Raw genomic sequence first — 22,196 nt, 5'->3', positions numbered from 1 at the left:
ATATATATATTTTAGTTTTTGGTGGACACAACATCTTTATCTTTATGTGGTGCTGAGGATCGAACACAGCGCCGCGTGCATGCCAGGCGAGCGCACTACCACTTGAGCCACATCCCCAGTCCCTGGAAAGGTTTTGAGGGGAGAAATGTGTTGGACCCATTCCACTAGTAAAAGCACCCTCTCGATGGGTAAGAGTTCCCCAGTGTTTTTATCTAAGTACCTCTGGAAACCTGAAGATCTTCTCCAGGATCCCTGGGAGAAGGATCCATTTGGGGTTTCCTCCTCCGATGGGATGGCACCCCACCTTAGCATTTCTCTGCCTGGCTCAGCCGGGGCTCAGAGGAAGGGTTCAGATGGGGGTCAGCCCGGATGCCAAGTGTGCGTTCCATTGACCTGTCCAAAGTACCATCCTGTAGAAACTGCGAGTCCATTCTGCCTGACAAGCTTCTTTCCTGGTTTTCTGTTCAGGTGGCTCAGGCGGGGAAATGTTCACCCTCCCCAAGCTGTGAGGATGGAGTTAGGCAGCGATTCCATCTGCTTGTGGTGGTCAGCTGTATTTGCATTCTCTGATTGTGTCCATTGGGAGGGGTTGCAGTGTGTGCGTGTGCTGATTGATGGGCCTGGAGTAGGGTGCAGCTGGGGACATCAGAGTCTCAATCGTAGTAATGTCAAGAAAAAGTTCCAAAGTTCTAACTGGTTCAACAGTAATATGAATTTGATTTTTTGAGTTTTGAATGTGATCAAGAGGGTTAGAATTAAGCCACCTGGATGAGGACTCAAGCAGGGAAAGTGTCATTAAGGTTGGCCTCTGTATCAATCTACAGACCTCTACCGTGTGGGCCAGCCTGTTCTGGAGCTGCCTTCAGACAGAATCGTGCTGGGAACAAGAGACTCCATGGCAGATAGAGCTTCGAGGGCCAGCCCTACAGCTTTTAAGACCAGCCTGACTTCTCATATCCCTTGGGACCAGTTTCTCCCTCCTGGGGGTGAGACTTGGATCTTAAAATGGGAAGAGAGAATTAAACTCTGGGACTGCTAGCCACGAACTGCGCAGGGCATCGTGCTAAGGGCTTTACATCCGTGATCTCCTCACCCACACAGCTGCTTTGCTGATGAGGACATTGACACTTAAAGAGGTTAAGTAATTTGATCAAGGCCACCCAGCTGGCAGGAACCCAAGGTTCTAGAATCCAAATCCAGATACGCCTGACTCCAGAGACGGCTCTTAACTAGACGTGCCCAAAGAAGTCAGGTTTGTTATTAGTATTCCTAGATTTTTTTGCTTTCTTTATTATTTCCTCCTCTTTATCCTGGCAATGAAAAGAGAGCTGTGTGTCTTTTCCATTTCAGGACACCCAGTGTCTTCTCTTTGGACTTTCAATATTGAACGTGGGCAGGCTGCCTGATTCAGTTTTGCTTAACTCCTCACTTGTGGGTTTTCTCTTCTGAGCAAGGATATTGGCTTCCTAAGTCCTAGGCCTAAGTGTTAATTTCTGAGTCTTAGCTCTTCACTAGCTCAAAGGCAGGATAACGTAGTAAGTAAACACTAACTGGGGGTGTGGCTCAGTGTTACAGCACTTGCCTAGCAGGCACGGGGTCTGGGTTCCATCCCAGAACCACAAAGCAAACAAACAGAAAACCACCCAAGGCTTTGGGAAAAAGTTCAAGTTGTACTCGACCAGTAATAGCTCTGTGACCTTGACTGAGTTATTCCACCTCCATGAGCCCTCAATAATACCCACCTCCAGAACCGTTCACTTAATCTACAGCACCAGGCCAGGCCCCAGAGACCCACAGTTGTAAGGTTTCTGTGAAACAATATAGGTGCTGTGCTGGGCACAGGACCTAGAAGACAATGGGGGCTGGATAATGAAGAGGAGACCCAAATTGTAGAACAGCCATCACTGGGCAGGAGACAGGGAACGAGGTGTATCCTGAGTAGGGACACTCTCGAAATGACCTTGTAGGGGTCAAGGATGTAGTCAAGCTCAGTGGTAGAGCGCTTGCCTGGCATGTGCAAGGCCCTGGGTTTGATTCCCAGCTCTGCAAAACAGACAAAATATAAAAAAAAAACCCAGACCTCATATAATCTTGCATAATCAAATACCTCCTTGCCCTGGCTGAGACTCAAGAATAGTCATAGCCAAATTTTCTTGAGCACCAAATATACACTTTACTTGTATTAGTCCATAATCCTACAATAACCTTCTAAAGTAGCCTTTACTCATTTATTTAATCTAATTTTAATTTTTTTGCAGACCTGGAGATTGAACTCGGGGCCTCTCCCAATCGAGGAACTCTACCATTGACCTACATTCCTAGTCCCTAAAATAGGTTTTATTAGAGCTTCATTTCATAGAGGAGGACATGGAGACCCAGAGGGAGAAAGTACATTTCCTGACACCACACAACTAATAATCTGAACCCAGCCAGACTGACTCCACAATTCATGGTCTTACTGCTTGTCAAACCTGTCACACAGGGTTTGTCTGATTTTTGCATCAGATGTCTATGCAGCAGCCCTGAGTGGCTCCAGAAGGGACACATTGAGGCAGGGGTGGCAGAAAGTTGTGCTGGAAACTTTATTTGGAGATCCTGTGCTCCTGGGTTCTTCTCTGTCCCACAGATCCCCACCCACGTTACACCTTTCCTGCTGTGTCTCTCTGACATCAGCCAGGGCCAAACCAGCTCATCCTGAAAGGCAGCGCTTGTGACGCCCAGGAGTGGAGGAGCCTGCTGGGGTGGCATGTGGGTGGCCTGGCCACTGCTCTTACTGCCAAAGGCCCAGGCTGGTTCAGCACAGTCTTGGAGACTTCAAAAAGGCTAGAGAGGCCCTGCCCACCTGCTTTGCTCCAAGATACTCACTGCCTGAAGGAACCACTCTTGCACTGGGCACAGCCTGGGCTGTTCCTACCTTCTCCAGATGCTTGCTGCTTTGGTTAGCACCTGCCTGCATTTCCCCCATCACTCTGGCCCTACTGCCTCTTTCCTCTGTCTTCCAAGAGATTGGCTCTCACCTTTACTCTCAGTCCAGCAGTTCAATCCCAATCCATTGCCTTTCTCTGGTGGCCTAGTTGGGATGCCCCAGCTTCTCACCCTCTGGCTTTTCCCTCCTCCTCTTCCTGCTCTCTGGTTCACATCCTCTCACCTGGTAGAACCATTAAATCAAAGATCACCTGCCATGCCTCTGGGTTTCACCAGCCTGATCCCTGAGGATCCCATAGGTCCTCCTATGACTTCTGGGGCCTGAGGCACTGGTCTTCTTCCTTACTTTTTTTGAGGTGCTGAGGATCCAACGCAGGGCCTCACAAATTCTAGGCAAGTGCTCTGCTTCTGAGCTACATCCCCAGACACTTTGGTTTTATTTTGAGACAGGGTCTCACTAAGTTGCTGAGGCTAGCCTCGAACTTGTGATGCTCCTGCCTCAGCCTCCTCAGTCAATGGGATTAGGTGTGCACCACTGCACTTGACTCTTAAAATATATTTTTAAAATTATATTTTACAACTGCATTGGTATAAAATAAGTATAATCAAGTCTGGAATATATTCTTTTTTAAGTTCTTATTTTAAATATATGAAAACATTTTCTTGGGTTCCTAAAGTTGGGTTCCTGGGGCACCAGGGGCTATGCCTCTTGGGCATCATGGCAAAGTCAGCTCTGCACTGAGGGTCAGTAAATTTAAGTAAAGCCCCTTGGATTTTTTTTTCTCTTTGGAAACCATACTTTGAAATTTTGTATTCTTTTTATTGGAAAAACAATATAATTACTAAGAATATTTTTATACACTCCCCCAGATCTCATAATCTCATATTCTAACATGACTCTTTTCATGTGAGGGGTTCACTTCCTTTGTCAGATGTGAAGTTATTTCACACAACCCCTCACTATGGTGCTTCTGCAGTTTTGCATTCTGTTTTTACCATTTACCATTATTTTATTTTAAAAAATATATGTATACATTTTATTTTTTCAGTTTAGTTGGACACCAATACCTTTATTTTATTTATTTTTATGTGGTGCTGAGGCTCCAACCCAGCACCTCGCACGTGCTAGGCGAGTGCTCTACCACTGAGCCCCAGCCCAGCCCCATTAAAAACGTTAGTTTATTGAAAACATTTTCTGTGTTTCCACAGCACTCTTCCTACCCGTCAGGTTGACTTGTGGCGCTCCACTGACTTCCCCCTGTTCGTTTCTTTTCTGACTCTGCCTTTATTCTGTCTTACTATTTCCTCTTCTTTCCAAGACTTAGTCTGGGACAGCTGAGCTTTCTGTAAATTCTCACCCCATGTCTCAATCAGAACTTCAACTATCAGGTTGATTGCACCAAAGAAAATGCACTTTGAAGACAATTTTTCCAAATGGCAATTGGCGTTCAATGACCTGCTTGCCCCCCTCCATACTGCATCGCCTGCGTTTGAGAGCCATCTGGGCCATGGGCCAAGGTCCTGTTGAATAAACTGTGTTCTAGTAATGGGACCACATCATCAGAGTCTGAAGGTACCTTGGACACAATTCAATCCAACTTCATTTCTTTACAGATAAGGAAACGGAGGCTCAAAGAGGTTACTAGACCCAATTGGGATTGGAGAACCAAGAAGCGATTTGAAACTTGACTCTGTAACTCTAAAAGATTTCTGCCCTTTCCTAAGACCATGATCTCTGAATTTGATGAAGGGGAACTTGTTCCTATTGCTGCAGCATAGACTGAGCAGTTAGATTATAGATTTTTTTTTACAATTATTTTGTTCCCTATTTTATCTTAGTAGTATTCTAATGGGAAGAAAAAAAGGAAAACTTCACAATGCGATTTTTAGTGAAGTGCATACTCTGAAGTGATCTGAAGAATTTGTTCACACAGGATTACCTTCACCTGTTCTCTGTGGCGACTTTGATTCTGGGGTCTGTCGATGCATTTGTTCAACTGATCTTACCTTTTCAGAGACAATGAGCAGATCAATCTTTGTCCCAAAATAGCCAGGCCCACGCTGGTACTAGCAACCTGCAGACAACAAAAACGTTTGTCGCTAAGGTGAATGAATCTGTCTGTTTGGGCCACACGTTGAAGTTTCCAATAGTGGAAGCATCATCAACCAAACTTTCCCTCTTATTCAAAGAAGCTGGCAAGAAATAGCTCTGAAAATCCTGCCTTTCAGCTAGGGGAACTATAAAGATTTATTATTTGAGGCTCTTCTTTAGATTATTCTTCTCTTTTCTCCTAACCTCTCTTCTCTGTGTAGGCCTTGTGATTTTGCTTAGGTTCATTGTATTCATTCCCTCCTATCAGACTGCACTTGGACTTCATCTGATCAAGTGAACTTGAGTTCCACCTTGATTGCTTTATTTTGAGGAAAAAGGAAATCCAGCTATCCATGTAACTGAGGTAGTGGGGAGGGAACACAGGATGCAGAGATTGGAGAGAGATTTGACATTGCATGGGGGAGTGAGTCTGGCCTCCCACCCCTCCACACCCCTCCTCTGAAACTGAGGGAAACTCCGAACAGACCACCTGCTCTTGGTTCCCGAACAAGTCCTCTAGACCTCACCTGTTCTTAGTTGCTTTTAGTTGACTACAGATAATACCTCTGACATGTAGGTCCCAGGGGTGAAGTTTGATGAAGTCTGAGCCAATCACCTTTCCCCACTCCTCAGCCATAAGTATCCCCAAACCCTATCCTTGGGGAGATGCATTTTTGACTTGCTCTCTGTCTCCACATGTGGCCGCCTTTTGAATAAACTTTCTCTTCCCAAACTCATTAACAGTGATTGGCATTCTGTGCAGTGGGCAAGTCAGTCTCACTGAGGCTGGCTTTGAAATTGGGATCCTCCTGCCTCAGCCTCCCGCACCTCTGGAATTGCAGGCATGCGCCACCAAGCCCGGCTTATCCTCACTCTTAATCGATGCTTCAGCCTTTTCCTCCAAACACTTAGAAGCTGCTGGTCAATGTTCCCTGGCAACAACGGGAATGGCGCCCACAGGCTGCCCTCCTGGCCCCCAGACTTACAAAGTCCATGGAGACGATGGATTGGAGCGTCGAGTTCTCGGGTTGGGTGAGCATCATGATGGAGGCAGGGATGTCCAGGGTGAAGTTGCCCGGCTGCAAGTTGACCATGGGAGGCTCCGTGGCCATGATCTGCAGCATGAAGGGCTGGGACAGGATGTAGATCTCTGCAATCTGCCCCGTTCAGGAAAGAAACAGAGACTGAGTGGGTGAAGGGAAACCGTGAATGTGGGGTGGTCTGGGAGAATTGGATTTTACACCATGGAATTAGAATAGAAGAAAGTTCTTTCGTAGTAATAAAAATAGCACGAGAAAACCCAACAGAAATTACAGCTGACGTTTATCATCCATCCAGGGTGCCAGCTACCGTGGCAGGGGCTTTAGGTATTATCTCCTCAAATCTTCAAAAAGCTCCTGTGGCGGGTTCAGTCTGTATCTGTACCCCTGATTCATAATGGAGAATGTGAGTCGTGTGGAGGTTAGGGGATTTCTCAAGGCTCAAGCTAAAGTGTTGTGGAACTGAGATTTGAGCCTAGGTCTGTTTGACTGGAGCTTCTTTCTCTAAAGTATCATCATCCTTGAAGGCAGACCTGAGCCTGTAGGTCCCTCGTGTCCCAAACTCAGTCTGCCATAAAGGTATGCTGTTAATAGATGCTTCACTAAGGTCACAAGTGTGGGCATCTACCCTTCACTCAAGGATTGAGTTCTTCACTTAAGCTAATAAATAAAACTAATTATTTCAGGTGTGGTGGAACCATGTGGAAGGAACTGATTTATTTTATGAACTCACAGGCCTTTGATAGTATTTTTTAAAAAAAATACTCTTTAGTTGTCAGTGGACCTTTATTTAATTGATTTCTATGTGGTGCTGAGAATTGAACCCAGTGCCTCACACATGCCAGGCAAGCACTCTACCACTGAGCCACCACCTCAGCCCCCCTTTAATAGTACTTTAACCCATACTTTAATTCTACTTTTCCAGATACTGGTTAGTAAATATAGGTGGATATTTGAGTAAAACAAACAAACAAACAAACAAACAACCTCTTAAGAACAGAAAGATGAACCCATGCTGGGATCAAAAGAAAATACAAGAACCCACAAGCCCCCCACCCCCAAGTGATTTCAGTCAAAACAAGCCTACAACCAGGGGCTCCAACCCAGAGCACTCACCTGGGAGAGCACGTTGCCAAGGCCTTGGGAGTTTTGAATGAAATGCTTGGAAATCTGAAACACAAGCACACCACGTCACTGTAAGGCTTTTACCCTGATGTCTTTTCAGGGCAAACGTGGTGTCCCCTATAATTTTATGAATTATGAAGATAAAACATTTAGGGTGACCTATTGCTTTAGAGTCCAACCCCTGGGAACCTGAGGCCCAGAGAAGTAAAGTAAGTCACCCAAGGTCAGACAGGGGTTACAGTCCATCTGAATAAGCTGTACTCTGTGTGTATCCTATAGGGGCACCCGTGTGGGGATATTCTGCAACAATAAGGCTTGTGTGGTCATCTTCAGAGATGACTGAGAAGGAATGCTCATGTAATTTACCTTCACAGATAAACAGCCTTCAGTCCAAAGGTAGAAGTGTCTAACTTTTAGTGCATAAAGTAGCTGTTGCTGCCACACTTACCACCTTGAACATAAGACTTAGAACTACCCGTATAACTAAGGCACAGAGGAGGAGGAGATCTAAGAGGGATGCTCAAGAAAAGGTTTTGATTGGCTGGAGGGAGTGTTCTCACAGAAGGGAGGCACAAGCGCTTACTGCCAGCAGGAGGGCTTCTGTTGACCCAGCCCGGGAGTCCTGAGGACGACCAAGAGCTACACAGCACCTGCTCTGTGCTGGGCATTGGTCTGGGGGCTCCACATGCACTTAAACTTTTTAGTGCCACCAATAGCCTGCGAGTGTGCAGCTCCTTCCCAAGTGAGGACACTCTGGCACAGGGATGTTAAGTAAGTTGAAATGACCAAAGGTTGTAGGTAACACGTGGCGGAAGGCAATCTTAGCATTAGTTAAACTCAGCCTAGAACAGTGGCCAGATATCACGTAAAAACAAACACACGGATCTGGAAACCCAACAGCCCCCCAACTGATCACAACATGCATTCCATGTTCCTTCATTCATGGTCCTGCTAGGAGCGATAGCCCCCAAAGGCCCAGAAATCAACACTAGGACCCGAAAATCCCAGAATGTGATGCTTAGAAAAAGGCTAAGCAATGGTGCCAGTGGTCACCATCCGCCAACTCTGCTCACCTCCTTCGTGGAGAGGGTGATGCCGAAGGCCCCGGCTATGAAATGAGCGAAGGATGCAGATTTAAAGAAATACTCAGAGACTCCGATGTAGATCATGGAGTCCCTGCGTTCCGGGAGCTCAAAAGGAACTGGAGAGAAGGGGGGGTCCACGAGGCTTTCCAGAGGGTAGAATACGCCCTGTGGGAAAGCAAAGGCCAGTTACCAGAGGAAAACTCAACTGTGCGGGAGTGAGAAGGTGGACCCTGTCATGTCCCAATATGGAACATTCCAGAAACTCGGCAGGGATGAGAAAAACAGCAAGGCCTGCTGACCCCTGGGGCCGTGACTGTTTCAAAGCTGTGCTGACTTGTGCACCTTTGGACGTGTCTGTCCATCTGGGGGTACACAGCACAAGCTCCTGGCTGGTACTTTTCTCAGATAAAGGAAGGAGGGGCTAATGGGGCCACCTCTGAACAGTTCCCAAGGTATCAGACCCTTGACCTTCAAAATCTGTGACTACCAGCTACTTGGGAAATTGTAAAAACACTCAGAAGAGCCCAGAACTCCAAATGGCTTGAAGCATTTTGGGGCATTCCTAATGCTGCTCTCATTAGCCATCAGGTGTCATTGAACAGCATTCAACGGATCTGAAAGACTCTGAGTGAAAGGCAAGCCAAAATGCACTTTAAAGAACAAGGACATTCACCTTGAGGCAAAACTGAACATAAGCACGAGGAGGAATGTTTTTCCAGGCTCAGGGACAGCCATTTCCATGGACATACGGCCTTGACAGAGGCCAGCAGCCCTCAGTTAAACCCACCAGCCTGAGTCGTGAACAGAAGTACCAATATGTACGACCTGCTCAGGTGTTAAGTTCTAATAAAGGCAGGCCTCCCTACTTTCAGGCTCCTAGTCTCCCACCTACTCCCCGAGACAAAGACCTCCTGATGCTTCTCACAGAGAAGGCAGACATATGTTGTCTGCAAACAATCATTAAACCCATCAAGAAAGGGTTCAAGAGTCTTTTGAAAAGGCCCGAACATGAAGGAGTAGCTAGAAAGAAGATAAAATTATTTGAAGAGCATGTTTGTATATTTTCTTCTGCATAGAATCTTTGTTCTCCAAGTATTAACAGCCAGGTGAGGATTTTGAGAATCATAAGTTTACCTTCAGGTTCAGGTCAAGGTAATGCTCAGTGATTTCTGGAGGACCAACCAGGGAAAAATCCAGCAAAGTATAGTTGTCGATCTTGGTGATAACTAAGTGAGCAAAAGAGAAAAAGGAGAATTTATATTCACTAAAGCATACTATAATACATGAATAATGTCTAGAAAGACAGAACAATGTTTTTAATTTTCTATTTAAAATAACAGTTCCCCCCCCTTTTAAATAAGTAATACATGTTTACTTTTAAAAACTGTGTCCTAATCATGTTACACTAATAAAAATTAGGTAAAATTTTGGTGCACACCTGTTTAGGCACTTCCCTCGATATCTTCGTGAATATACACACAATGAAACTACAGAGTTTCATTTTTATTTTTATTTTTTTTTTTGGTACCAGGGATTGAACCCAGGGGCACTTAACCACTGAGACACATTCTCAGCACCGCCCCCCCTTTTTTTTGTATTTTATTTAGAGACAGGGTCTTGCTAAGTTGCTGAGGCTGGCTTTGAACTCGAGATCCTCCTGCCTCAGCCTCCCAAGCCTCTGGGATTACAGGTGTGTGCCACCATGCTCAGTTTATAGCTTTGAAAAGGAAATTAGCACAGGGGCTGGTATTGTGGCTCAGTGGTAGAGTGCTTACGTAGTGCGTGCGAGGCCCTAGGTTCAATCCTCAGCACCACATAAAAATGAATAAATAAATAAACAAAGGTATTGTGTCCAACTACAACTAAAATAAATAAATAAATACTTTTTTAAAAAAGGAAATTGGCACAAAGTCCCTTCCAAATATCAAGCCGTATATATTGGATTGAGAGACTTTCGAGTTCAATGTTAGAGTTCTATGTAGCTAGAACTTCATTTTTAAAAATAATAAACACGCAATTACTATCACAATTAGAAATTTTTTCAGAGAAGTGATCTTGTGAGAGAGAAGATAAAAATCCATGAAGTTAAAGTAACCAGGAAATTCTCATGCAAAAGCTATTAATTTAATTAAATTTTTTTTGTATTAGCATTTTCGAAACAAAAGCAGAAGGCAAAGGAATCAGGGGATAGTGGTGGGTGAAGTTCTTGGGAAGAAAGATTGCAGAGTCTGAGATGAACAGTAGGTGTGGCAAGGCAGCCTTGGCTTAGGGAGAGCTGCCTTCTGACCACGGTGCTTGGAGGTGTGAAGACTTCCTCTCTGTTCCAGGGGAAGCTACCTGAGCATCACATCTGCTGGGGGAGATGTGAAGCAAGAAGAGATGAAGCAACTTGCTAAGGTAGGTGCACAACATTATCCAACGTCATTATGATTTTAGAAATGTGTCTGAGTGTCCCATGTGGAGGGATCCCCCACCACTCAGCCGATGAAGCAGGAGAGGCTCAGAGTAGGCAGGCCAGGATGTGGGAATCCTTGCCTAGCTCCTTCTCCATTCCATCTTCTTTTTTTTTTTTTTAAATTTTTTATTGTGGGTTGTTCAAAACATTACAAATTTCTTGACATATCATATTCGACACTTTGATTCAAGTGGGTTATGAACTCCCACCTTCACCCCATCATTCCATCTTCTTTGCCTACTCTCCACCCCATTCACATTCTTCCATCCATCTGTCTATCCACTCATCAATCCCTCAGTCCTCTTACCCGTTTCCTTTTATCCCTTCACCCATTCAGTCTTTATTAACCTGGTAGGGGCTGGGTGGGCCTGGTACTGGGGACATAAAGAGGAGTCAAAATTCCAGCTCATAGTCTGAGGGAGGCAGACATAAAACTAGGAAGTTATAATGCAGTCTAGTAAGACGGGATCTAAAGCTGAGCTGAGGGTCCTCGTACCCACCTGCTCTGACTGTCTTCCTCATCTGAGTAAATGCTAATTTCATTCTTCCAGTTTTCCTTTGCTTAGGCTGAAAACCCAAAGTGAGCCTCGACCAGAAGTTCTCATGACCCACATTTGGGCTGCTAGCAAATACCACCGTCTATTTTCAAGGTATATCCAGGAGCTGAACATGTCTTCCCATCATTACCACCCACCCTGGGCCAGCTGCCCTGATACCAGGTCAGGACTTCACTATTTCTAATTCTATCCTTGTCCCCACCCAACCTTCCTGGGTATTGTTAGCATAGTAAGTCAGGTCATACGGGCCTTGCTTAGAACCCTCCAGAACCTCATCTCAGACCAAGCAGACTTTGCAGTGTCTCCAGAGTCCTGAAAATTGAATCATCCCTTTCCCCATCTCTGACCTCATCACCTGCTGTCCCCCCCACTCCCTCTGTCCCTAGTATGGCCTCCTCACTGTTCCACCAACACCCTCGGAGGAAGGCCCTGCTTCACAGCCTTTTATTTGCTTATTTTTTTGGGACCTGGGATTAAACCCAGGGGCTCTTAATGACTGAGCCACATCCTCAGCCCTATGTATTTTTTTTTTTTTTTTAGAGACAGGGTCTCACTGAGTTGCTTAGCGTCTTGCTTTTGCTGAGGCTGTCTTTGAACTCGTGATCCTCCTGCTTCAGCCTCTTGAGCCACTGGGATTACAGGCTTGCACCATCATGCCCGGTTGCTTCATGGCCTTTAAGCTTGTGATTTCCTCTACCTAGAATGTTCTTTGTGCATGCTGTGGTCTGAATGTTCCTCCAAACTTAGGTTGAGTCCTAATGGTCAATGTAATGATATTGGTATGTGAGGGCCTTCGAGGGTTCCTTAGGCCTCGGGGCTGTGCCCTCATGAATGGATTAGTGCCCTTTTCTCAGGAGTAAATTAGTTGCGAATGCTGCTAGGTTTCCTCCCTCTGTCTCAGGCACACTCTCTTGCCCTTCCGCCATGTTGTGACTCCACTTGGAGGCCTCACCCCCAGGCAGCTCCTCTATCTTGGACTGTCCAGTCTTCACAACTCTGAGATGAACAGACTTCCACGGTTTGTCATCTTACAATCTGTGTAGTTCTGTTGCATCAGCAGAGTCAGGGTGAAGACGATCCAGCTCTGGGGGTTGCTCACTCTCTACTACCTTCAGGTTCTTCCTGCAATGCCACCTGCTCGTCAGTGCTTCCTGGCCACCCTGTCTGAAATGGAAACCTTCACCCAGCTCCTCCCTTGCTTTGTTATTCTTCTTACTACTTATCACGGCCATAAACCAGATTTTACTTGCTTATCTTGCTTTCTGTCTGGCTCATCCCTCTAGTCCTGTGAGGGTGGAGATTTCTGTCTCCCAAGTTGACTGCTACATCCCCAGCACCAAGATCAGTGAGTGCCCAGCCGATTTCAGGTGCTCCTACACCATCCTCGGGTGAATGCATGGAACACGAAGGAAGAGATACATATAAAGTGTTGTGCAAACATCGAGAGGTGTCACTTTGTAGGTTGGGGGTGGTCAAGTAAGATTTCTTGGGAAACACAGTGTCTGAGCTGAATCTTAAAGAGGAGTGAATAGGACTGGGGGCAGAGAGAGGAAAGGTTGTGATCTGCAGGGATCAGCAGGCTGCTGGTGCAGAAATATCTATTAAAGGAAGAAATGGAGGGAGGGGAGAAAGCGCTTCCAGGCAGGGTGGACAGGCATAAGCCCAGGCCGGGAGCGAGAGAGCACTGGGAACAGTTTGGTTGCAGGTGCAGAGAGAGGAGCAAGACGAAGCAGAGACAGGTAAGCAGAGCAGAGTCTAACCAGCCTTCAGTCCAGGTGAAGGTGTGTGGACTCCATGCTGAAGGCAGACACTGAAGGGGTTGGAACAGGGGAATAATGTGGTCAAGGTCAGTGTCACTCATTTTGAAGTGGATGGGTTTAATGTCAAAGCTGGAATTAGAACTTGTGAGGGTTTAGCTCCTGGAATTGCCTCTTGTTCCCTGGAGCAACCCCCTTCTGCACGAGGAAGCTGGGGGACGTGCTCTCTGCAGAGGGAGCATCCTGCCACTTGAAGTCCTGGGACTTGAATCTGTAGGGTGGAAGGAACAGAGAGGAGTGGGCGCTCGCTGCCTTGCCAAGCAAATCTATGGAGCAGCAGCATTTGCAGGTGGGAAGAGAATCACCAGGAGACCCGGTTCTGAGACTCACCCTCCAGTGTGCTGAGATTGACATTCAGCGCTTCCACCTCATTTGTGATAATGGGACACAGCTGGCCACCAAAGAAATTGGAGAGAAAAATAAAAAGCATGTTATCATGTTGAAAGCAAGCCTTCTGGTTAGGAGACATTACCCCTTCGGTCACTACGATTTTCCCTTAAGTTAGTTGACACCCGTGGGCTTTGAGTCCTGTCTATTTGGGCAGCACGTCATTGAATGCTGGCTAAACTCCATAGCAACTGAGACCTCACCCACTTAGCCTGAGGCTTTCCTCCTGTGGCAGGGGAGGGCATGTGCCCCAGTTCATGCTGCTGCTGTCACACCTGGAGAACGTGCCACTGGAGCGACTACCTTTCCTCACTGCTGGAGGTGACGTCTCCTCCCTCCACCTCTATCAGCAGCTCATGCCCTGCCTGGACAGCTGGAGCCACTTGACTACCCCCGGGCAAGTTGGAGAGCCCATGAGATCAGAGACCTGTTTAGGGAATGTCGTGAGACTTTTAGGAAGTGGGGTTGGGGTGGGGGGGGGGAGGTTCGTATTCATATCAGGGAGCCTCGAGCCTGGGGTTGAATCCCTTGGGAAATCACTTCTGCTCTCTGACCTCGGTTTCCTCATCTGCAACATGGGGGCAATAATTGTATCTACCTCATCAAGTTATAAGTAGAAATTCAAGTAATCGACATAAAATCGCCCAGCGTGGAGTAAGCATTCAGTAAATGTTAGCAATTACAACCTTAATTCCATTTTAGTATTGCTACAGCCTTGAGAGGTAGGCACTCTTCCTCTGTTTACAGATGGGAGAAGCAAAGAACAGAGGGTGCCACAGCTAGACAGCTGGGGTCTGAACATTCTCTCTCTTTTTTTTCCCCCCAGCGGCTCAGAGAGGATCATGGATGCAAAGATCTTTTATCTCCAAGCCACATAGAAATTCCAGGGAAGCTTAGCTGCTGTGACATAATTCATTTATTGACCTCCTGTCAGAAGCTAAAAGACCACACCCTGTTTTTAATAAGGGAAAGGTCACCTTGGAGGTGACATCCTATTTGGCAGCCATCCCTGCCAGGTCGGGATGGAGAAGACCATGAAACTCCAGAGTCCCCTGACCAGCTCTGCAGCCTCTGGGGGGCAAACAGCTTGGTGTTTTGGAGGGTTGAGCTTCTTACTGACTTTCATTAAGCACCTACTGTCTGACAAGCACAGACCTGAGCCCTGGGGAGCTCACAGACCTGAGCCCGAGGGAGCCAGACCCCTTCACCCTCGTCCTTCTGCTCGGGTCCTTATCTCTGTCCCTGTCTCTCCCCGAAATATGAGAATATGGTTCAGAGAAGGTAAGATGATTGGAAAGAGCACACAGCCAATTCCATCCTTCCCTTCCTCAGACACTGGAATCAGGATTGTTATAGCGTTAGGAGGCATCCTGACATTCTGCTTTCTTAATTTATTCTTACTCCATAATCTGGAAATAGCTTTTCTTCTCCCCTGTTCCTTACGTATCCGAATTCTACCTAGAGGCACGACTCAGTCTTGCATCCTCTAGTTCAAATTTTTTCCATTTCTTAAAACTTCTTAGATTCAATCTAATCATCATGTAATTATGTACTAGATTCAAGTCCTCATACAATTGTTGCTTCACAAGCCTAAGTTTTGTTTGTTTGTTTAAATAGACAAGTTTATCACTCTCATGTTCCCAATAGATCCTAGACCAGTGTGGGACATGCAATAGGTACATAATAAATAAATTTCTATTGGCTGTTTGCCCACTGTAGGGTGAGAAACTGGAGAGGGGAGTAATTTCACTCATCTCCCTAGCACCTACCATGTGGCTGGTATAGAGTAGGGACTTGAGAAATTGTTACTGAGTTGCAAAGGATAGTGTGTCAAAGGGCCTTGCATACAGTAGGTGCTCAGTGAGGGCTTACTGGTAGACCTGCTGCCAATGCTGTTTTACGGAAGACTTACCATTCCATTTAAATTTTTTAAAATGGGTTTCTCCATGGGTTCAGCAAAGGAGTTATACAGGACACTAGGGGGGGAAAAAGAAAGAAGAGTTTACCGGGGCCCACAATCTGCCAGTGGTGAACCTCCCGCGGGTGCTGAGAACCAGCCCCGGATTAGCCATGCCCCACCACTATGTTCCCACTCACCTGAGTTCCCCAGAAAATGAGACGTGGGCATGGCTGGCTTGGGCATAGCAATCTTGGAGCTTCAGAACCGGGTGGCCAAAGTCATTTTGGGTCAGGATAATGATACCAGTAAAGTAGATTTCAGAGAGAAACAGATCAGCTCCTCCTGAGTCGTGGCTGCTCCAAGAAAAAAAAAAAAAGATGTAAGGTTATCCCAGTCTGGGCTAGGCACGGAGATGAATCCTGTTTCTCAGAATGTGTTACCCACAGGGACGATGTCATTTCTGTACATTCTAGAATACTGGAGTTCTTGAGATGGGGAAAACTAGTACACAGTAGACACTCAATAAGTGGTTGTAGAATGAATGAATGTGGTATTCTGGGGCACCAACCAAGGTATTTGAATTTGACCTCTACTTTTCTGTGGGCTTTTGGTTGGAGGAGAGTGGGGCTCATCTACCTACCATCCTCCGGCCTCCATGGGAGCTAAGAAGCTCCCTTTCCCATGGTTGTCCCTGTAGATGGGGAAAGTGCCATCCATGAGAGGCTTAAGATCATGCAGTGATTTTCTAGTGGACCTAAAATGGGGTGCACATTTGTTCCTCTGACACTAAGGAGCCTCCAGTTCTTGGGAAGTCTTACATGACTTCAATCAGCTGCTCTGCACAGTCTCAATCTCTCTCTCTCTCTCTCTCTCTCTCTCTCTCTCTCTCTCTCTCTCTCTCACACACACACACACACACACACACACTGCAAGCAGGGAATTTGCTGATTTTGGTCTCACTCTGGAGAAAGATTGTTACTACTGAGAGAAGACCAACCTCACCGAGAAAATCATGGTGAATTTATACATTTTCCCATTTTTGTTCCGTTTTGCCCCAGATCAGCAGCAGGTGTTCGGTGGAATACTTACAAAAGTGGAGACTTTATGGCCCAGTTTGTGCTGATGTTGGTCGTGCCGTGGTTGGTCAGTACTTTAATTCCCACCCCAGGCACAAAGGCTAATGAAGTATTTGGAAATGAAAAGGCATTGATTTTTATGCTGTGAGACAAGAAACAGGAAACCGAGTTAGAGCAAAGAGAGCATCCGCACGTCTCAGGCCACACTGGACCTGCAGTTGTAGAACTGCCCACCCCCCACCCTGGGTGACTGTCCACCCTCCTGTTTTCAGGGCAGAGTCTGGGCACCGTCTCCTGATTCCCCTCAGCCTTGGCAGGAGGTGTCTGCTCTCTGGTTGAGCAGAGTAGTGGGCAAGTTCAGAATTAAATTAGTAAATAACCAAATAACCTACTTCCTCGAGTTTCTTTAAACACAAAAGCAGATGCAACATCGCTCTCATTATTTTTCCCTTCAGCAGCTGTAGTGTTACTCAAAGTGGGTGACATCGGTGTTCTGGAGGGAACAGCTCCTTGTAGGGGACTATGGTGCACATCAGAGGACGTCTGCACAGGAGTGTCATTCCCTACGTCACTGAGGCAATCTAAGTCACGCCCTCCTCCTGCTCCCAGTTGCCCTCTGGGTGGCCGGTACCTTTCCTAGCTGAGAAACTGATTTGAGAGAGTTGTCTCGCCCTGGGGTTCTCTGGGCTGTTGAGCAGGTGACCCCAGGTACCGGTGAGGCCCTGGGTTGCTTGTCATCGAGATGGCCACATGCACAAGGACGATATCGTGAACACCCACTGAGGGAGGACTTCCTGCCAGGCGTGTGCAAGCCTGTGCCCGAGCTCATTGTAAGCCTCCCCGTGATCCTGGGAGGCAGTTGCTGGGAAGTCACACGTAAGTGGTGGAGGCGGACCTGGGACCCTCCTCAGTCTGACTTCAGACTGCTCTGAAGCCCCAGCTGGGCCATTGGAGTGTGGTGCAATGAGCTCTCAACTTGCAGCCAGGTTTAATTCTAGCCCTATGACCTTGGGCAAGGCACTCGACCTCTTTCACTTATCACTCAAGAGAAGAGCTACTCGTGGGGGGGGCTGGGAAGACGTGCCGCAGGTGAGCTCATCCCAGGTGAGTTTGTCTGCATATGATTGAGCACAGGGAAAGGCCAGGCTGTGAGCTAAGATCAGGAAAAACTTTAAAACATGAACATGATAGCGATACAGGATTATTTGCCATGTACCTATCTGTGCATTTTTTCCTAGCTACTCCCCACCATCCATCCTGAGTCCCACCATGGAAAGAGAATGGTGGAGATTTGTTTAACATAGGTCTTGGAAATAGTTTCATTTGGACACATGTAGGCCTAGCCAGCTCTTCATATCTGCTGCACAGTATTCCAAGCTGTGGATGGAACATTTAAGATTTCTTCCTTCGTTAGGAATGATTATTTATTATTATTTCCAGGGTTATTTCCAGGATGTCTGTATTATAAATGATGCCACAGTGAACATTCTCACTCACACTGCCTGTGCCCAGGAACTTCTCTAGGGAGGATGCTGAGGAGTGAAATTATCAAGTCCAAAAAACACATGTGTATATATAAATCGTAAATCACCTTCACCTTTATGGGCACCGCCCCATAAAATAGGAGATATACATGTAATTAAAAAATTTCTAGGAATCACATTTTAGAAAGAAAATAAAACAGTTGAAATTTATTTTATTATTTTAAAATTGGCTCATGGGGATTTACATATTATGGGGGCACGGTGTAGAATTTCAATACGTGTCTACAATGTGCAATGATCAGATCAGGGTACTAAGCATATCTATCACCTCAGATATTTATTATTCTTTGTGTGGGAGCGTTCAAATCTTCTCTACTGGTTATTTTGAAATATTCAATTAACAGTTACCAGTCCTAGTTATTCGACTGTGCTATAGAATGTTAGAGGTTATTATTCCTATTTTAACACACTCCCATGTCTGATAACCACACTATCTCCATCCCCTGGACCCCACCTCAGATTCTCCTCAGGCTTTGGTAACCACTATTCCATTATCTACCTCTAAGATGTAAACTTTTTAATCAAACATAAAAATGAGAACATTTGATGTTTCACTTTAATGCAACATCCTCCAGTTTCTTCTACATTGCTACAATGACAGGATTTCATTGTTTATGGCTGAATAATATTCCATTACATATGTTTGTATCATATTTTCTTTATCCAATCTTCTGACAATGGACACCTATGTTGATTCTGTGTCTTGGCCATTGTGAACAGTATCACAACACAGATGTTGAGTGCAGATTTCTTTTAGACATGCTAATTTCATTTCTTTTGGATATATACCCAGTAATGAGACTGCTTGATTATATGGTAGTTCTACTTCTCGTTTTCTTAGGAATCTCCGTACTGTTTTCCATAAGGGCTGTAACACTTTACATTCCCAGAAATAGTGTTTGAGTTCCCTTTTCTCTGCATCTTCTCCAACATTTGTTACTTTTTGGCTTTTTTGGAATAGTTGTTTTATCTGGGATAGGAGGACATCGCATTGTGGATTTGATTTGCTTCTTCCTGATAATTAGTGACGTTGGATTTTTTTTCCCTCATTTTCACTAACACTTGATAGCATATGATTCTTTCTGTATTTTTCTGCTATGGCATTATCATTATAATTAAATAATTAGCTTAATTAAGGAAATTGTGAATATATATTTAATGTCCAACTCTCCCGCTGGACATTAAGGGTAAGAGATGTGTCTGTATTGTTCACTATATTATTCCCAGTGCCTCAAACAAAGCCTGGAATGTAGTAACTGCTCAGTAAATACTGTTGAATGACTGACTTTCTAATAGACTAGATCACCATCTTTCTTCCCCACAAAGAAACCTCTTAGTTTTATAGAAGGTCGTTGTTGACAGCAGGGAAATGATTCCCTCAAAGAGTTGGAATAGCAGGGAATTTTCTTTGGATTGGAAAAGTGTTTGGGCAATCTGTGATTCAGTCACAGAGAACTTCTTATAAAAGCCTGACCCCACCCCCCACACCTTTAAGATTCAGTTCATGATTGGCAAAGGCATCTTCTCCCTGTGCCGCCTTTGGGGATCTTGTCAGCAACTACGAAAGAGGTTGCAGTGTTTTCTGAACACCCATTTCTCCCCTTTCCCTAAACTTCCCTGAATTTGTTGGAGATGACAAAGTTGTCTGGTTGGAAAACTAATTTTCCTATCTCTCTTGCTGGTACGTTTATCTATTGTTCATAGGCACGATCTTATTAGGGTAGAGTTTCAGAAAGAACTCACTAAAAGAGAGACACTGACTGAACTTTTAAGGGTCCTTTTACCCTTTCTGTTTCCTTCTTCCAGCTGCATAAAACATGGATTTGATGGCTGGAACTGCAGTGGCCATGTTGGGCCATGAAGCAAACTTGAGAATGGAAATCAGAGATAAGGATGGCGGAACAGAACAAGACAAGGAAGCTGAATTATGACAAAGTGAATCTTTTTACACGAATGACAAAGTGCTCTTGATGCCTACTTACTTTGAAAAATTGTAGTCCACATAATCAATCTTCAGAAATTCAAGAGACTCAGAACCATTTAAATCTGGGAGGTTCTTTTCCTTTATCATATCCTCAATCATCTCCAGCCCAGCTTGAACAGCTGTGAAGGAAACAAAAAAAGTGGTGATAATAACCCAGGTGACAGTGATGTAATGATATTAGCCACATAAATGCAATTTATTGAGCAGGAAATGCTCTTAGGTAAGAACTCAGTGGCTCTACAAAGTGTGTATTGTTGTTTATGCTTTACAGATGGAAACACTGGTCCTCAGAGAGGCGAAGGATCTGGCCCAGGACCATGGAGCTAACATCACGAGGAATTTCCATCATGTGGCCGGGGTGACATTGGATAAAAGACAGTGAGCTGCGAAGGAAGAGCTGAAATATTCTGCAGGGGACGTTGCTGTCATCACCTGGCACACCCTACAGAGGGGAATGCTGTTCCCAGGGGACTTAATTCTTGACCAAATCATACAGCTAAGAATGAGGGGGTGGGGAGACAGTAGTCAAAATCTCAGCGGTTTTGCTCCAGAATCTGTGTGCTGTAGTCAGTTCCAGAAAGTTCCTTCTCATTCTTCTTTCTTTCCAGATTCTTTAAACTCAAGGACTTGGATCCTGAGGGCCACCATCCACGGGCCACTCTAGAATGACCTGAAATCCTAATGAGAGACGGTGGGTAGGTTGCGTGTGCAAATGTGCCTCAGGTTTTTCCAGAGACAAGGACCCACGTTTTCACCCGGGCCCCCACGGGAAGGATCCCAAGGCTCAGGAAAGGTTAATGACCTCTGCTTTAGTTTCACCCTGGGAGTCACCGGTTGGCTTTTCCTATGGAAGCACCCAGAACACATTTCTCTGAGCTCATGGGGGAAGAGCACTCTCCCACATTAAAGAGCTTGAGAGAAGCCACCTTCATAGTTAATCAAGAAAGAACTTTCACGTGTTTTTATTACTGCGTCATAGTCATACACATGGTGGGGTTCACCCAGACGTGCATGGGATGGAATTTGCTCCCTTTCATTCCCTGGAACTTCCTCTTTCTCTCCTTCTCCTTAGGACAAGTTTCTATCCACATTGTCATTCACATACAAATTGGGCAGGATGAATCAATTTTAGGTGGCCCTGCAGGCTAGTGACCACTCCTAGTGGCCAAGGAGTCTCTCCCAAATTCCCAAAGCAACCCAGGGACATGTGTCTCCTTATCCCAATTTCACTGGGAGGCAGCTGAGGGCTCAGTGAAGTCCACGAACTTGCTGGTGAGTCCACAGCCAGCGAAAGAACGGTTCCTCTAGGACTTAGAGCAATTAGGAACAGAGAGCCGAGGGCAGGTTTAGGATCAGGCAGAGCAGAGCTGCAATGGTGTGGATCCAGATGTCCCCAAAAGCTGCTGTGTTGAAGGCTTGGTCCCCACTTGACTCAGGGGCACTCGACCACTGAGACACACCCTTGGCCCTATTTTGTATTTTATTTAGAGACAGGGTCTCACGGAGTTGCTTAGGGCCTCACCATTGCTGGGGCTGGCTTTGAACTCTCAATCTTCTTGCCTCAGCCTCCCCAGCTGCTGGGATTACAGGCATGTGCCACTGCGCCCGACTTGTTCTTTCTTTCTTGATATTTTTAGTTGTAGATGGACATAATACCTTTATTTTGTTTATTGAGTTTTTTTATATGGTGCTGGGAATCGAACTCAGTGCCTCATGCGTGCTAGGCAAGCGCTCTACCAGCCCTACACACGTGTTCTTAGTACGTAATTCTGTACACATCATCCTTCACACAAAATTGTGCAAGATGGATCAATTTTAGATTCCCTGTGTCCTGTGAGCTAACGGGAAAAGACAAAGAGTTTCTCCCCAATTCTCTCTTCCTTTCCTTCTTCTTCCCCCTGTTTTCTTTCTTCCTTTCCTCAATCCCTCATTTATTTCTTTTGCATTATCACTGGAGAGGAATTTCTTGGTTAGATGTAAGTATTTTCAGGTTAGACTAGTAGTTGTTGGATTAACTACTTCAGTTAAAGAGTACCAGGAAGCTGGGCAAGGTGGCACATGCCTATATCCCACCAACTTGGGAGGCTGAAGCAGGAGGATTGCCAATTCAAGGCCAGCCTCATCAACTTAAAGAGGCCCTAAGCAACTTAAAGAGATCCCTGTCTCTAAATTAAAAAAAAAAAAAATATATATATATATATATATATAT

General features: G+C 45.6%; 1 protein-coding gene across 1 annotated transcript in view; it reads right to left on the bottom strand.

Moving 5' to 3' along the window:
* The window catches only part of Bpifc (BPI fold containing family C), a 39,348-nt gene that overhangs the window by 11,619 nt on the left and 5,533 nt on the right, over window positions 1-22,196 (bottom strand). Inside the window, exons 3-12 of the mRNA XM_015482797.2 lie at window positions 19,986-20,106; window positions 16,473-16,601; window positions 15,581-15,736; window positions 15,396-15,459; window positions 13,427-13,487; window positions 9,402-9,493; window positions 8,256-8,432; window positions 7,174-7,227; window positions 6,004-6,174; window positions 4,933-5,000 (exon numbers count right to left, since the gene is read on the bottom strand). Coding sequence (XP_015338283.1) covers window positions 4,933-5,000; window positions 6,004-6,174; window positions 7,174-7,227; window positions 8,256-8,432; window positions 9,402-9,493; window positions 13,427-13,487; window positions 15,396-15,459; window positions 15,581-15,736; window positions 16,473-16,601; window positions 19,986-20,106 — 1,093 coding nt within the window. The remainder of the gene's footprint in view (window positions 1-4,932; window positions 5,001-6,003; window positions 6,175-7,173; window positions 7,228-8,255; window positions 8,433-9,401; window positions 9,494-13,426; window positions 13,488-15,395; window positions 15,460-15,580; window positions 15,737-16,472; window positions 16,602-19,985; window positions 20,107-22,196) is intronic.

The sequence above is a fragment of the Marmota marmota genome, unplaced genomic scaffold, assembly GCF_001458135.2.
Source record: "Marmota marmota marmota unplaced genomic scaffold, marMar, whole genome shotgun sequence".
Lineage (NCBI taxonomy): Eukaryota > Metazoa > Chordata > Mammalia > Rodentia > Sciuridae > Marmota > Marmota marmota.
Note: the sequence above shows the minus strand (reverse complement) of the source record. Positions and strands in the feature narration are given on the sequence as shown.